This window comes from Acinonyx jubatus, chromosome E1 (genome assembly GCF_027475565.1).
Source record: "Acinonyx jubatus isolate Ajub_Pintada_27869175 chromosome E1, VMU_Ajub_asm_v1.0, whole genome shotgun sequence".
NCBI classification, from domain to species: Eukaryota; Metazoa; Chordata; class Mammalia; order Carnivora; family Felidae; genus Acinonyx; species Acinonyx jubatus.
This window is the reverse complement of record NC_069397.1, coordinates 17,977,518-17,993,222: the sequence shown is the minus strand read 5'-3', so window position 1 is coordinate 17,993,222 and position 15,705 is coordinate 17,977,518. Positions and strand designations below refer to the sequence as shown.

Here is a 15,705-nt window from a genome sequence, read left to right as displayed (position 1 = left end):
TTGGATTTTCTTTTGAACAGAACCTTCAAAGTCACTATATCAGGGATGCCTGGCTGGCTCAGTCAGAAGAGCATGCAACTCTTGATCTCGGGGTTGTGAGTTCAAGCCCCACGTTGGGCATAGAGCTTACTTTAAAAAAAAAAAAAGTCACATATGAAATTCATTGATTTTAGGTGATCTGATTGAGATACACACATACACACACACTTTTTTTCTTAAAGGACAGGTGGTTCATCGTCTTAAAGATAGATTCACCTTGATGTAGCAACTTAGGGAAACATTAATGGGTTTAACTTTCTAAAGATTGTTGTTTAGGCTTTATCACTAGAGTCTAGGCAGAATCTGAAGTGTTATAAAATCTGGCAAAAATATTCTCTATTTCACCCACCTATGCACTGGTGCGCATGTACATGAATGACATAATTGTCGTATTACCATCATGGAAAGGGCATGATTGAGTTTTTCAATTTTGTACTCCTTTGAGAATCTGATGAAAACTGTGAATCCTCTTTTGGAAGAATGCACATACACAGAATATTTATGTAATTTGAGGCTTTCACTAGTCCTCTAAAGCCCATTCAGAGCCCCCTTAGGGTCCATTGATTCCTGGGAAGATCCCCAGCAATACAAATCTGGGGCTTTTTCTTGTCCTTAGGCAATACCACTAAGTATGCAGTAGGCAGGCAGTCTCTTTGAAGAATGAGTAAGTGAAAGTGACAGCAAAAAAAGAAATCTCTGAGTCTGGAATGACAACCTCAGTGATCTCTCTCTTGGAGTTACTTTTTCCCAGTCTTTTAATTCTGGAGTATTCTTGAGGGATAGAAAAGACAAAGAGGAGGTAGTGGAGGCAAAGAAGAATGATTTGTTTTTCTTTGTATAATCTGACCTAACTCAGACAGGGCCTCGGGTTCATAAGTAGGGTAAAGAATCATACCAGTGTGGGACCAGTAGGACCCTTCTCTAAATGTAGACATGCTGTTTAGCTGTAGACATTATTAATGCTAGTATTTCTGTTACTGAGGAGTGAAAAGCCAAAGCATGCTGTAGACTGGATTACTTTGCAGTGGATTTGGAAAATTTTGTTTGCTGTCTGCCTAAAATTTGTGGTTCTGGGCAGATTCTTAATGTATTTAAAATAACACATTCTCTTGTGTCCATGAATTAGAAAACTCAGTTTGGTTAATCTGCATGTTCTCCCGACACTGACTATATATTCAGTGTAATCCCAGTCAAAAACCCAGCAGGGTTTGTATGTATGAGTGTGAGGAAATTGACAAATATTCTAAAGTTTATAGAGATTGAAAAGGCCTAAAATACTCAAGATCGTCTTGAAGAAGTTGAACAAAGTCTGTTCCACAACAAATATGTAAATTAATTAAAAGTAAATTGTAGACTTAAATGTGAAAGGTAAAATAATAAAGTTTCTGTAATAAAACAGGAAAATATCTTCTCAAGACTTTGAGATAAAGATTTCTTAATGAGGCAAGTAAAGCATTAACCATTTAAAAAAAAATGGCTAAACTGGACACCATTGACCTTAAAAATAAATGCTCATCAAAAGTTGAAGAGAATGAAAAGACAGACCTCAGACATATATTCAACAAAAAACTTGTTTTCAGAATATATTATGTAATAGACAATTATAAATATTTAGAATTTGAGAAGACCATTAGAAATAAATATTTTACTTGACATTTTTGGACTGCAAATTCTGTATCTAAACATCACATATCTTATAAATTTCTTTTTTTTTAATTTTTTTAATGTTTATTTATTATTGAGAAACAGAGCATGAGCAGGGGAGTGGTAGAGAGAAGGGGAGACACAGAATCGGAAGTAGGCTCCAGGCTCTGAGCTGTCAACACAGAGCCTGACATGGGGCTTGAACTCAAAAATCGCGAGATCATGACCTGAGCCGAAGTCGGATGCTTAACCAACTGAGCCACCCAGGCGCCCCATAAACATCACATCTCTTAAAAAGAGCTTCTACAGATCAAGAATTTTTGCCCATTAGTAAAAGACTTAAGAATTTCACAAAAGAGGATAAGCAATGGCTAATAAGCATATGACAAAGTGTTCAAAGTCGTTAGTCATCAGAGAAAGGTAAATTAAACCATGATGAGATATTAATATACCCACCAGATTGGCTAAAATCAAAAAGACTGAAAATACCTAGTGTTGACAAGAATGTAAATCAGCTGAAGTTCTTAACATTGCTGGTAAGAGTATAAATTTGTAAAACCACTTGGGAAAACTGGCAGTTTCTACTAAAGCTAAACACACATCTACCCAGTGATCCAGCAGTTATACTCCTTGGTATACTCAGGACAAACCACATGTCCACCAAAAGACATGTACGAGAGTATTCATGGCTGCTTTTTCATAATACCTAGAAATTGGAAACAACCCAAATGTCTGCTGGCAGTACTCTGGATAAGTACATTGTGTTATATTCCACTCACACAATGGTGTACTACACATCAATAAAAAGGATGAACCATTGATCCACACATTAACAGGGATGAATTTCATAGGCATAACAGTAAATGACAAAAGTCATAAACAAAAGTGGAAACATGATGGTGGAAAATTAGTGATCACCAAGCTCTGCCATCTACATTTGACAGACGTAGAGCTTGCCTTTGCCATCTTCAGGGCACTTTGGAAAGGAGAACTGAGATTTGAGTCATTCTTTATGATTTAATTTGTATAAAAGTTCAAGGATAGGCAAAACGAGTCTGTGGTGATGGAAATGAAAATGGTGGTGACCTCTGAGCAGGGGTGGGTTTTGACTAGAAAGGAACAAGGGGACCTTCTGAGATGTTGAAATGCTTAACTTCTTGATCAAATTTTAACCGTGGAGTAGAAATTCATCATATTACATACTTTGTGTAAAATTAATCAAATTATACACTTAGGATTTTCATACTTTATATTATAACTCTATTAAAAATAATAGTAATGACATAGTCACTACCTTAAAGAACTTAAAATCTGCTGGGGGTGAGAATGGGGAAGGGAAAATTCCTTTGCTTAAACATGGGATTTAATGAAGAGTTAAATATCTAGTTTTTGTGATCTTAAATAGATTAGGATTATTTATAGCAGTTTTATTGATAAAGGACTAAGAAAAAGAAGCCATGTACACCTCATGTAACCAATGTATAGTAAATCTTAACGTCACAGGTTAAAATTCTAAAAAACAGCCACTATAACGGGCTTTTGTCGAGTTCTTAAAAGATCTGAGAAATGTGCTGAGACACTGTTTGGTAATTCCCATTATTTAAGGATGTATTTTAGTTCATTTTTTAATTAGACAAGTCTGCTTACCTTTTTTTTTTTTTTTTTTTTTTTTGTATTTGAGATCCTTTGAAGAGTTGGTGGTATTTTGGGATACTTTGACTCTTTACAAGTCAAAGTCTTTACAAGCGTCCTCCTATTTACATCATAAGGCTAATCCCACACACTTTATTCCCACAAATAATAGTGGGGTTATAGAGGGACTCAGGCTATTTATATAGGGAGTCAGGCATGAAGTCTGGAGTTTGAAACTGCTACTATTCCTTCTCACTTATTTACATCACTTCTGAGATTCCTGGATCATTTCTGCTTATTTAAGCATTGTTTTTGACCCCTGGAAATAACAGTGGATGCCGTTTTCTGATAAGCATTTTGAGATAAAATAACGATAATATAAAAAACAGGAGTTTAAAAAATTCCAAGCAGAGTTTAAAATATTGTATCTTTGAAGCTAACAATCCCAGCTAAATGCTTTAGTGCAAATGTCTAACCCTGTTTTATATGGCTTTTCTACAAAAAGCCTCATCAAATCTGGAATAAGAAAGCCTCATTCTTCTCCATCAGGCTTTAAAATGTATGGTTGTCACTTTCTCTAGATAACCTCTAATTATAGCAGATAGATTTGAAGTGTAAAATAGCTTTGTCTAATGGACGCTGTCACTCATTGCATTCTGCTTTCCCCCAAGACAGAATGTATTTGTTCAGATACAGAGCTGAGAGTCCGAAAGATGTCAAGTAAAACACTAATTTCTAACTGTCGTCTTCAAGCATCATCAAATATTCATGTTAAAAATTGTTCTATCACATAATGAGAAATGAATTTGCGTGAATTTGTGACACTAGCTAATTATAGGATTTTAAACTTATAGGAATGAAATAATTTATCTTTCATATGATAAAAATTATGTTTTGAAGAAACTGGAAAATCTGTTATCTTTCATCTGTACCAAGATTCTAAGTATAAACATTTTAATTCAGAAAGGAAAGATCAAGATTCTTTATAAAACATATTAACTATTTTCAAACTTTTAAGTGTAACTGGCTTTAAAGTGTGAGTAAAGACTTTTTCATTACAGGAGGTTTTAGTTTACATTTAGAATTTTAAAGTGACAAATGCTTGGCTGAGAAAAAAAACCAATGAGCAGAGTTTCTTCCACATATAAATTGCAAGGGGAAAAGAAAAAGAGGAGAAATCTGTAGGTTAAAACTTAAAACACAAATCAACCATCATATGTAAATCTTATTTAGCTCCTGATTTAGACTAGAAAACTTTAAGAAAGAAAAGAAAATTAGAAATTTGAGGACTGGATGTTTGGTGGTATTAAAAAGCATAACATTTTTAGATCTGATAATTGTATTTTTGAAAAGTTTTTGTCTTTGGGGCACCTGGGTGGCTCAGTTGGTTAAGCGCCCAACTTCAGCTCAGGTCACGATCTCCCAGTTTGTGAGTTTGAGCCCCACATTGGTCTCTCTGCACTCCCCCAACTCTCACGTGCACTTTATCTCTCTCTCAAAATAAACATTTTTTAGAAATCTAAAAAAATAGGGGTGCCTGGGTGGCTCAGTCAGTTAAGCATCAGACTTCAGCTCAGAGCATGATCTCATGGTTCTTGAGTTTGAGCCCCACATCAGGCTCTGTACTGATGGCTTGGAACCTGGAGCCTGTTTCAGATTGTGTGTCTCCTTATCTGCCCCTCCCCCACTCGTGCTCGCACGTGCTCGCTCTCTCTCTCTCTCTCAAAAATAAGCATTAAAAAAAATTGTTTTTTTAATCTAAAAAAATAAAATAAAAGTTTTTGTCTTTTAGTGGTACTGATGTATGGCTGAAATAGGTCTGCTATTTGCATCAGAATTATGTAGGGAGAGTAGAAGATAAAGACAGATGAAACAAGAATGGCCATATGTAGAAACTAAGGCCGGGTATTGATTCCATGAGCATTCTTGATACTATACTGTGCAGTTTTAAATATTTGAAATTCTCCATAATAAAAAAAATTGTTTTTCTTAAAAAATTTGTACCACGCAATTTATTTCCCGTTTTTTGGGTTTTTTTTTTTTTTTGTATTGGTAACCATGAATTTTATTTTGTGGACATCTACTGTGGCATGCATCTGTACAAACCTTTTAGGCAGTGACAATTTATTTCCTGTTAAATAACTTCTACATCCTTTGAGCCTGGTATTTCTCATTAGTTAGATAGGTTCAGATTCTTAAGTGTGACATCATAGATGGGACTTACAAGAATAGCTGGACAGCTGGTAGGGGAAGAAAGCCTATTTGTTATGTTTCAAAGGCAGAAGTGACATTGGTAGTATGCTGCTTTTATAAAGGACTTGAATTTCAGATGCCTTCAAGTCTTTTTTCCACCCTGGTGTCTTCTTTTTTTGTACTTGGAATAAAATCCAAAATGCTTAACAAAATTTAAAGCGATTCTATATGATATGTCCCCTGCCTTCCTCTTCTGTTTTATCCCAGTCTATTTTCCTCCCACCCTCTATGTTCCATAAGCACTGGCATTTCTGTTTCTAGAATTTGTCTGGTTCCTTCTTGCTGAATTCAGTGCCTTTATATTACCTACTCATTGCCTGACCAACTCCTATTCAGCCTTCAACTCTTAGCGTTAAACTCAAGGGAAACTTTTTCTCCCCATTCCTCTGGACTTTTTCTCTTCAAATAATAGATGTCATAATTACATAGTTGTGTAACTGTTTGCTTGCTTGCTTGTTTGTTTAATGCTTTCCTCTCCACTTATCATGAGAGCAGGGATGATACTCAGTATAACTGGAGGGCCTACCCCTATGCCTGCCAGGTAGAGTGTACTTAGTAAACATTTTTTTGAACAGAGGAATAAAGAAATGAATGGTAGGTATGGCTCCTCATGCTCTTAGAGCAACACTGGTTGTTAAAAATAGGGCATTTCTTTTCAACACACTCTCCGTGAAGGGGTCTGGTAGCTCATTTTAGTTGAGATTGAAGTATCTTTTACATGATAAGTTTACAAACCCATCTTAATATTCAGGACTGTTTCTTGACTGGCAAATTTAGTTAATCTCAGTGGACAATTGTAACTAAGTCTTAAGTCATTAAAGAGTTAATAGTATTTACTTGCATTTATGTCATTTTGCTTCCTTTTTAGTTCTCTAAATTTGACTTTTTTTTTTTCCCTTTTCTTAGGTACTCTCTGCCCTTGACATACTCCAACCTCCACACATTGACTATTTTGAAGAAATGTATCCTAACCAGGGAATGTGAAAGAAGGGGACAATTTTTTATTAATTTGTTCTTCTAGCACCTTTTGGGGTTCATGCTTTAAGGCGTATAAAATCTCATCCTTGCAAAGGTGGTTGAGTACCTGGAACCAGGTAATTTTGAAATCCCAAGTATCTGACAGAGAGCATTATTATCAATATATCCTGAACGGTGATACCATAAAACAGTACTTAATCTCCACACAGCCTTATGAGATAGATTATTACCATCCCCATTTTGCAGATGAAACCAGTGAGGCAGCTGTGTTGTGTGGAACTCAAGAAAGTGCTCTTGTTGCTATATAACAACTGCCTGTCAGTTAAGAAGATACTACTGCCCTTTTTTTCTGCAACGTGGGATAAGGTGAAAATTAAAGAGATAATGTAAGTCCGATGTCCCAAGTTCTTTGGAATGTGGTGGTGGTGGCAATGGTGATAGTCATAACTTACAAAAGGTTTTATCGTATGAGTTTATTTAATCCCTATGACAACCATCTGGGAAAGATAGGATTCTTCCCACTTTACAGAAAAGGAAATTGAGGCACCAAAGATTTAAAAACAAAACAAAACAAAACAAAAAAACTTGACCAAGATCACAGAGCTAGTAAATATTGAGACTGAGGTTCAATTCCAGACAGTCTGACTCTGTGGTCTTTATTTCAACTCCTACCTATATGATACTCTCAGGATAGAGGCATTAACATTATATTACTACTGTTAACGTGTAAAAATAGTATGTCAGGTATCATGGATAATAACAAACTGTAAAATAATGCCTAGTTATAGCTCCGGGGACTGTGCATGGAAAAAAAAAAAATTGGGACATAGGTTAGCCCTAGGCAAAGCATCACCATTTACCATTCTGCATGTAACTTGGTAAAACTTTAAGTGAAAGACAGGGAATCCTAAATCCTTGAATTCGGTGAGCTTGTGATAGTGCAATTTATTCACTTTAGGCTTTTAATTAACACCAGATCTATGACTTAGAATGGAAACCAGTATAAAAGCATGATACTTTTTCTGACTTAGCAGTGAGATAAAAATTTCATTCTTACACAGGTGGCAGGTAATTCTGTACTAGACAATTGTCTTTGATAATTTCCTTAGTAACTGGGACCAGTTAAGAACTTCCCTAAGGGAAAGAGAATGGCTGAGCTGACTGGGGAATTGGGAAACATTATGAAGTGATAGAATTGTCATCGATCACCACTGCTGGGATGTTTTGATCTGATAAACCAAAAGCTCTTGAATGCTGTTATCTTCGGTGTTGCTTCAACCCACAGATCTTTTATGGAACTAACAAAGGCTTAACTCTGGACTTGGGGTGCTCCAACCCTGAACACTCCAAAGAAAGGACTGGGTCTTGACCAGCTCCTGGCTGATAAGAGTGTCCTTGTATACCTGAGATCTTGGGCCAGGTTGGATGGTTCTGACATATGCTTTTTTAAAAAGTACAGAATTATCCTAAGGATAGATGACTTGAGAATGTATGTTCTTTTTTCCTCAGCTACAGATCAGTAGTAGCAACTGTGGAGAAAGCATTGATGATTCCATTTCATAGACTTCCTGAAATTACCCAGCTCCTCGCTGAAGAAGGGAACTAGTGGGAGTGGGGCCATACTTGTGTCATTCATCAGAAGTAACTTCTGTACCTGGTCAGGAGTCACCTACTTTATCCTTTTAGTTAGCGGGAAAGGAGCCTACTTATTAGAAGGCATTCCTATGAATGTGTAATGCTATTTCTGCCTGTTTGGAAATGAGGTTGCTGACAACAAACCTTGAAATTAGAGGAAATCTTTATTAAATAAGAATTTTATTGTATTATAGGTTGTGTTATGGGTCCCCAGATCACCCTCAGGTTCCATGATTTGCTGAAAGAACTCACAGGATCCAGGAAGGATCTACTTGGCTACAGTTTATTACAGCAAAATGATACAGATTAAATCAGCAAAGGAGAAAGGTATACAGGCAGAGTCCAGGAGAAACCAGGCACAAAGTTCCAGTTGTCCTCCCAGTAGAATTGTACAGATCTTGCTTAATTCTCCCAGCAACAATGAATGACAATACAGGCAAATGTTGTCAACCAGAGAAGCTCACCAGATCCTTAGTGTCCAGGGCTTTTATTGGAGGTCAGTCAGGTGGGCCTAGAGCAGGCACAGGGCTGACCATAGCTGCTCAGTCTCCAGCCCTCTTCCTTTTTCCCCCACCCAGAGGTTAAACTAATACAGCTGCCCCAAGGCTCCAGGCAAACAAAAACAGGTGTCACCATAAATCACATTGTTAGCATAAACTATCTGGTGTGACCAAAGCCCCAGGTATACTAAGATGCTCTTATGAGGCAGGATATTGCAAGACCTCAAAGGTTATTTCCCAGGAGCTGGTCATGAGCTAGTCCTAAAGACTTTTGGGACGTATAGGATTTGGGCACCCCAGATCTCTGCTGAGTTAACCCTTTATTGCACATAAGCCATCTGTGGGGAAAGAATGTGTTCAAATAAGATAATTGGCATGTATGGATATATTTAATAAAATGCCAGATATATTAGATTCTCTTCACTGAACATTTAGCTAATTCATAATATTCATTTTGTGTCTTACAGTTTAAGCATGAATTGTTTATATCAGGCATTAATTTTTTTTGTACTTGGGTTTGTCATTCTTTTAAAAACCTTCTGTGTGCTTCTGTAAGCTAGTGGTTCTCAATCATTCATCATTATTGACCATAATTGGACTCTGGGAGATCCTTGAATCATTATTATTTAAGATCCTTGCAGAGCAGAGGAAAAGTTAGCATAGTTATGGTTTAAAACCATGAGTGACATGGGGTGCCTGGGTGGCTCAGTTGGTTGAGCGTCTGACTTTGGCTCAGGTCATGATCTCCAGGTTTGTGAGTTTGAGCCCCGCCCGCGTCAGGCTCTGTGCTGACAGCTCAGAGCCTGGAGCCTCCTTCAGATTCTATGTCTCCCTCTTTCTCTGTCCCTCCCGCAATCATGCTCTGCCTCTCTCTCTGTCTCTCTCTCTCTCTCTCAATAATATAATAAATAAATGTTAAAAAAATTTTTTTCTAAACTATGAGTGACATAGATAGTATAGTACCTGTTGGTGGCTAATTTCAGCCCATTTCATTAGTTGGCAGAATGTTTCTGTGAAATTTCGCTCTCTGGAATTGTTCATGAATGTTTAAAAGTCTTTGCTGTAAAATATTTGCAGAACCATCTGGTGTACCATTTACTTAAATGTTTTAATTTATTTTTTTAAGGTTTTTTTTTGTTTTGTTTTGTTTTGTTTTAGTAATCTCTACACCCCATGTGGGGCTTGAACTCACAACCCTGAAATCAAGAGTCACGTACCTCCAACTGAGCCAGCCAGGTGCTCCTAAAAGTTTTACTTTTTTATTTAATTTTTTACCTTCAAGTTAAAAAATTGACACCTGTTGCTTTCATTGTCATTAGTTGGCTACAGAAGAATCTTTCAAACCTAAACCTCACTTATTCTTGTTTCCTGTTTAATTTTTAGCTATATGTAGAATCATGCACAGAATATAGGTGTTTTCCAGTGGTGGTGCTATTTGGAAAACACTGAATCCTTTTACATAAAAAGGAGTCATTCCTGTAGCTGCCCCAGGACTATAAAGACTCTTAGGAAGGCATGACTTAGCCTGGAGTACAGGATACTAAAATTCTGTGTTTTAGAAGAGCTAATAAATGGAAATATAAGAAATGCCTTAATTATATATAAGCTCTACTTTCGGTGACTCTTTTAATATCAATATGAAGTTTTTGTTGTAGCCAAAGCAAAAAAAAATTCCTTCTGTTTCCCTCTGAAAAATAAGAAACCTTACTACCAAAACACAAAAATATTGAAGATTAATAATATCTCAAGCTAGTATTTGATTTCAGCTTAATGTATTATTCATCTGTGTCAGCAGCTCCCTCTGTAGTATCTGAAAAACATGGCATACGCATTACACATGGTTTTAGACATTTTTTTTTTAATTGGAGGATTGTGTCTTTGCAGATTTTAGAATGGATAATATTTTGAGTTTTAAATGTATGATCATGGAATTGTGCTTTGAAGATACTTTTTGAGGTCTGTTTGAGGCTCTGTCATTTTAGGTAAGTTGTTAGTATGTTGCTATGCATCTAATGGATGTTTTAATATTTAAAGTTGATAAAGGAATCAGTTCATAGAGTCAGAAGTATATATTTATCATATTATAATTTAATCTTCCACTGTACATACAGAGCCACATCATTGCACTTTTTTCTAAGATTAAAAACTTGGGATGTTACGTTGCATATGTAACTGTTAGTACAGAAACATTTTAAATTAGAAGATTTCTTTGATTGAATAGTTCATATCATTTTAGAAAATCTGAGGTCTATGAACATTTTGATGTAATCAGATATATAATAAGAGTATAAGCATATACTGTTACGCAGTTAATCCTGTTTTTTCCTGAAACTGTGAAAAAGTGATTACATCAGTGCCCACCAAAAATTTGGCCTGAGTTTTCAAAGACCGTGCATCTTTAGATAGCTCCTTAAGCAACTTTGAAAAAGACAATGTCTGGACTATAACTGTTTACAAATCTACCTACAGGATGCAACAGATTTAGCATGAATCATATATGGAAGGAACAATAAATTCTACCATGATCTCTGCATCTTGTAGCTTTTCTGTTTTCGTATTTTTAAAATCTAATAATTAAGAAAAGTTCTGTATTTTTTTAACTGAACTTTTAGCCGTTAAAGGATTGCATTATTCCTTTTGCACTTTGAGTTTCTATTTGGAAACCTGTATGAAAACACTTCGGCACTTAATTACTTTGAGCCTACTGAAATTTAACCCAAGAGAAACCAGTTGTAATTATTTGATTGAAAATCATTATTTATCGTCCTTCAGTCAGGAATCTGAATTGTATACATAAACATGCCCTTTCCTAGAAAGTACTGGATGCCTGCTGGATTGGAAATAAAAATTTGGCTTGCTTTGGGAAAAGTTTATTTTGAACTTGACACATAATGAAACATTATCTTAGTGTTTTACGGAGGAGAATATGGGCAGAGCAGGTTATCTGCATTAGAAGCAATTTCGGCCTAAAACCAGTGGAAAAGAGCAGTCTAATAGGGTGTCCATGTGTCCTGGTTTGCAAGGATTCCCGGATTTTACCTGATGTCCTTGTATAATTATTAATTAACAAGTTCCTCCTTTTACTTTCACAAGTGTCCCTATTTGGATAATAGGTTTGGCTTATGCAGGCATTGTTTAAACAGGAATCTCTTGTCATAAATGCAGCGACAGAGCCTACATGCCCATTTGACCAGTTGAGAACCCTTGATAGGAGTAATGTAGTTTTGGGCTCCCAGATGCAGTCATTCAATTTTAACTGACAGTATTTGTATACTGTATTTTATAGGAACATTTTGTAATTTAAAGAATACACAATACATGATTGCTTGGTGCTGTGAAACAGCTCTATAACCCTCAGAGAATCTTAGGAGTCTGTGAAGAGCTAAGAACAAACAAAATGAAATATGTATTTGCATATGTAAGTGCACTCTTACTCTGCATCAGACAGTACCAGCAAGGACCAGAAATCTGCATCCTAGGAGCTTTGAAGATTCTCATATTGTTAGAATTCCCTCTTCATTTATTCCGTAAACAAAAGCATCAACTATGTGCCTAGAACCAGAAATTTTTTTTCTGTTTTGCTCACTATTGTGTTCCCAGCTCTTAGAACAATGCCTGACATATAGTAGGTGCTAAATAAGTGTTTGTTAATTGAACGAATAAAATAGTCTCTTAGTGGAAACTAAAAAGTTCCCAAGCTGAATTGCTTGAAAAGCATTTAATGATTTAAAACAAAAACAAAACCTGATGCTTTTACCCACTGTCACCAATTCTGGCTCCTTACCTCTGAAGCCCAAAAGGGAAAATAAAGGAAAAGTTAGTAGAACAATCCAGCTGAATTCCTGACTTTAATTGCCACTTAGTATCTAGTCAGCCTTATTTATTCATTCAGCCAAATAATTAACACTACTTTGGTTTTTTAAGAAAAAAAATTTAATGTTTATTTATTTTTGAGAGAGAGAGAGATACAGTGTGAGCAAGGGAGGGCCAGAGAGAGAGGGAGACAAGAATCCGAAGCAGGCTCCTGTGCTGACAGCTCAGAGCCCAGTGTGGGCCTCCAGCCCACAAACCACAAGATCATGACCTGAGTCGAAGTCAGATGCCCAACTAACTGAGCCACCCAGGCACCCCTAGCACTACCTTTTACATAATAACATTGTACCAATCTCTGTGGAAGGTGCAAAGATGAATCGTGTATTTGTTTAATTTTTTTTTTTTATTTAGTGTACCAGGGACTGTTCTAAATACTTGACCCTTATCTCCATTTTACAGATGAAGAAACTGTGGCTCAGAGAGGTAAATAACTCATCCAGGTTCACTTAGAAATGACGGAGCTGGGATTTGAACCCATATTGACTGGTCTTAGTGGGCTGGGAGTGCTCTTAACTCAGTGCTGCCTCCTAGCGCTTTCCTTAAAAGGAAATATAGTCTGTGGAGTGAGATAAGATATAAAGAAATAACCATCAGATGTGGTAGAAAGTGCCAAAAGAATATGGATAGGTGGTGTGGAACTGTAAAAGAAGAGATTGCTTCAGGCAGAAAAAAACAGTAAGGCTTAATGGAGAAAATGACATTTCAGACAAATTTTGAAAGATGAGGATTTGGACAGGTAGCATTGAGATGGATGGATATTCCAGATGGAGAGACTAAGTTCAGGAGTATCATTTAGGGAATGGCAAATCCAGCTGGCTAGAGTTTAGCATGCATAAATAATGAAAAACTAAGCTAGTTGGGGCAAATCATGGAGGGCCTTGAATGTTGAACTAAGAAAATTCATCTGTATTCAGTAGGCATTGGACGGCACAATGAAAGATTTTTGTGATGCGGAATGACAGAATCAGAAGTGCTCTTTATAAACTTAACAAAGAGTTTCTGTTTGGGATCATGAGAAAGTTCTAGAATTAGATAGTGGTGATAGTTGCACAACATTGTGAATGTAATGCCATGGAATTGTGCGTGTAAAAATGGTTAAAATGGTAAATTTTGTGTGTAGAGGCCACTTTTAGACAACAGGCTTGAGCAGTGGAAACTTGATCAAGGCAGAAGGGCTGACAGCGACTGCCTGCCTGAATACAGACAGGCCCATCAGGCAACCCACCTCCAAATACACAAAGGCACTGACCAATGGATTACTAACAACCAGGCACAGTTACCCAAAAGGAAAATTCCATAGTCCCCATACCTTCTCACCTTCCCTCTTTAAATATGGCTCCCACCCACTGCCTTACTGCAGACAGACTCTCCTTTTCTATCCTTCCCCACTGCTCCCTTGCAGTGTATTCAATAAATTTCTGTCTTCCTTGTTCTGACTTGGGTGAATCCTTTCACTGCCCACGCTACCGGCTCCCCCGCCCCCAGTCATCGCTCCACATTTGGGGGCCCCCATCCAGTTGAGTGGGACACCACATTATGTATATTTTAACCACAGGTTTGCGGGGGGGGGGGGTTAACCTTAAGAAAAGGACCCAACTCTTAGGGCTGAGAGGCAATGACTGTTGCAGACTGGGAAAGGAGAACAGAAGGATTCTTGGCAATTTACTGGCACCTCTTTAGCCATGTACTCAGCAGCCTGCGCTTTGATTTTGATGGCTGGTTGGGGATTCACAGAGGCAGGAGAAGGAAGTGAAAGAATTAGGGAGGGGGCTCCCTAGAGCCCTAGAACTTCACAGGATAGCTGGCCACATTGATAGAGAAGCAGTTGACATCAAAAGAGGACTTGGCGTCCTCCAAGAAAGGAGAGGCAAGATTCAAAGACAGATGCTGGGCTGATAGCAAGCAGCAGGTTCAGTAGCAGTAGTAGTGTGGTTAGAATATGGAGATTGTGTTCCAAGAAAGGGATTTGTAGTTAGGACAGGTTATAGCCGCTTCTAGATAGAAAGTAGAGCCATGCTCGAAGGTAGATGAAGTAGAATAATAACAGAAATCCTCAGAATTCAGATGGTTGAGAAACTGAGAGGTAGAGATTCTCTCTGGTTGCACATTAAAATCACCTAGGGAGCCTTTTATAGAAATACAAATGTTCAAACCCTACCTTCTGATTTAATTGGTTTGAGTTTGGTTCTAGGCATCAGTAAGTATTTTTGAAGATGTTCTCCCCAGTGATCTGAATGTGCCCTCAGGGTTGGGATCCACTAGGCTAAAGCACCAGAATAATTACCAGCATGAAGGCTGAAGTTACCCGTGACTACCTGAGGGACTTCAAATATGCAAATGTGAAGCAGCTGTTTGTGTCATTTGGCTAATAAGATCTGGATTGTTGTAAAGACTGCTAGAAACGATGAGGGTAGAAATTGTGAAATTAATTTCAGGTATGTATGTTTTGTTTTTTTTTTAAAGAAGAGGTCTTTGAGCAGTAGCAGCGGGACCAACCATAGCCTAGAAAAGGGAGGCGAGATGGAAGCAGCTTACTTGGTCTCTACTTGTTAGTTCTTTAAGTGGAGACTGCCCCACAGAATCATGTCGCTGCTCTTCATGTATGGACCATAAATGCTTTTTGATGACCAAATTGACTGTGATTGATCTACCAGTCTTCAAAAGACATAATTCATCCTCTGTTTAGGCTTTAAGAAAGTTGGAACTTTTTGCCTCAAATGAATATATTCTAACTTCTTTTTCATTCTGACACACCAGTGGTGTAAAGGGCAGAATTTAAAGTGTAAGTATCAAAGTTTAAAGCCATGTGTATAGTCTTTGACTCGAGGCCTTGAATCAGTCACCCAAAATCTCTGCCTTGTTCATTCTTTGACTTTTTAAACATGATGAAAAGAGAGAGAATTCGTTTATGTCCAATTCCATTCATTTAGCTCATTTTTCAGAGTGAGCATGAGCTCGGAATCAAGAATGTGCTGTTCCCTCAGGTAATTTCAGCTCCCATAGGCTTCCCCTAGTGAGAGAATTTCACCAAACTGAGCATGATACTGGTGCTGAGAGAGGTAGTTTTATACAGTATGACTCCTTAACAAGAGCCAGCTGTTTCATACAGGGTTCGTCAAAGAAAACAGCACTCTGTTTCGATACCAGAGAA

The 15,705-nt window shown here is 37.3% G+C and overlaps 1 protein-coding gene across 1 annotated transcript in view; it reads left to right on the top strand.

The window, feature by feature from the left end:
- The window catches only part of NLK (nemo like kinase), a 162,646-nt gene that overhangs the window by 96,428 nt on the left and 50,513 nt on the right, over window positions 1-15,705 (top strand). The window contains exon 3 of the mRNA XM_027034481.2: window positions 6,475-6,530. Coding sequence (XP_026890282.1) covers window positions 6,475-6,530 — 56 coding nt within the window. The remainder of the gene's footprint in view (window positions 1-6,474; window positions 6,531-15,705) is intronic.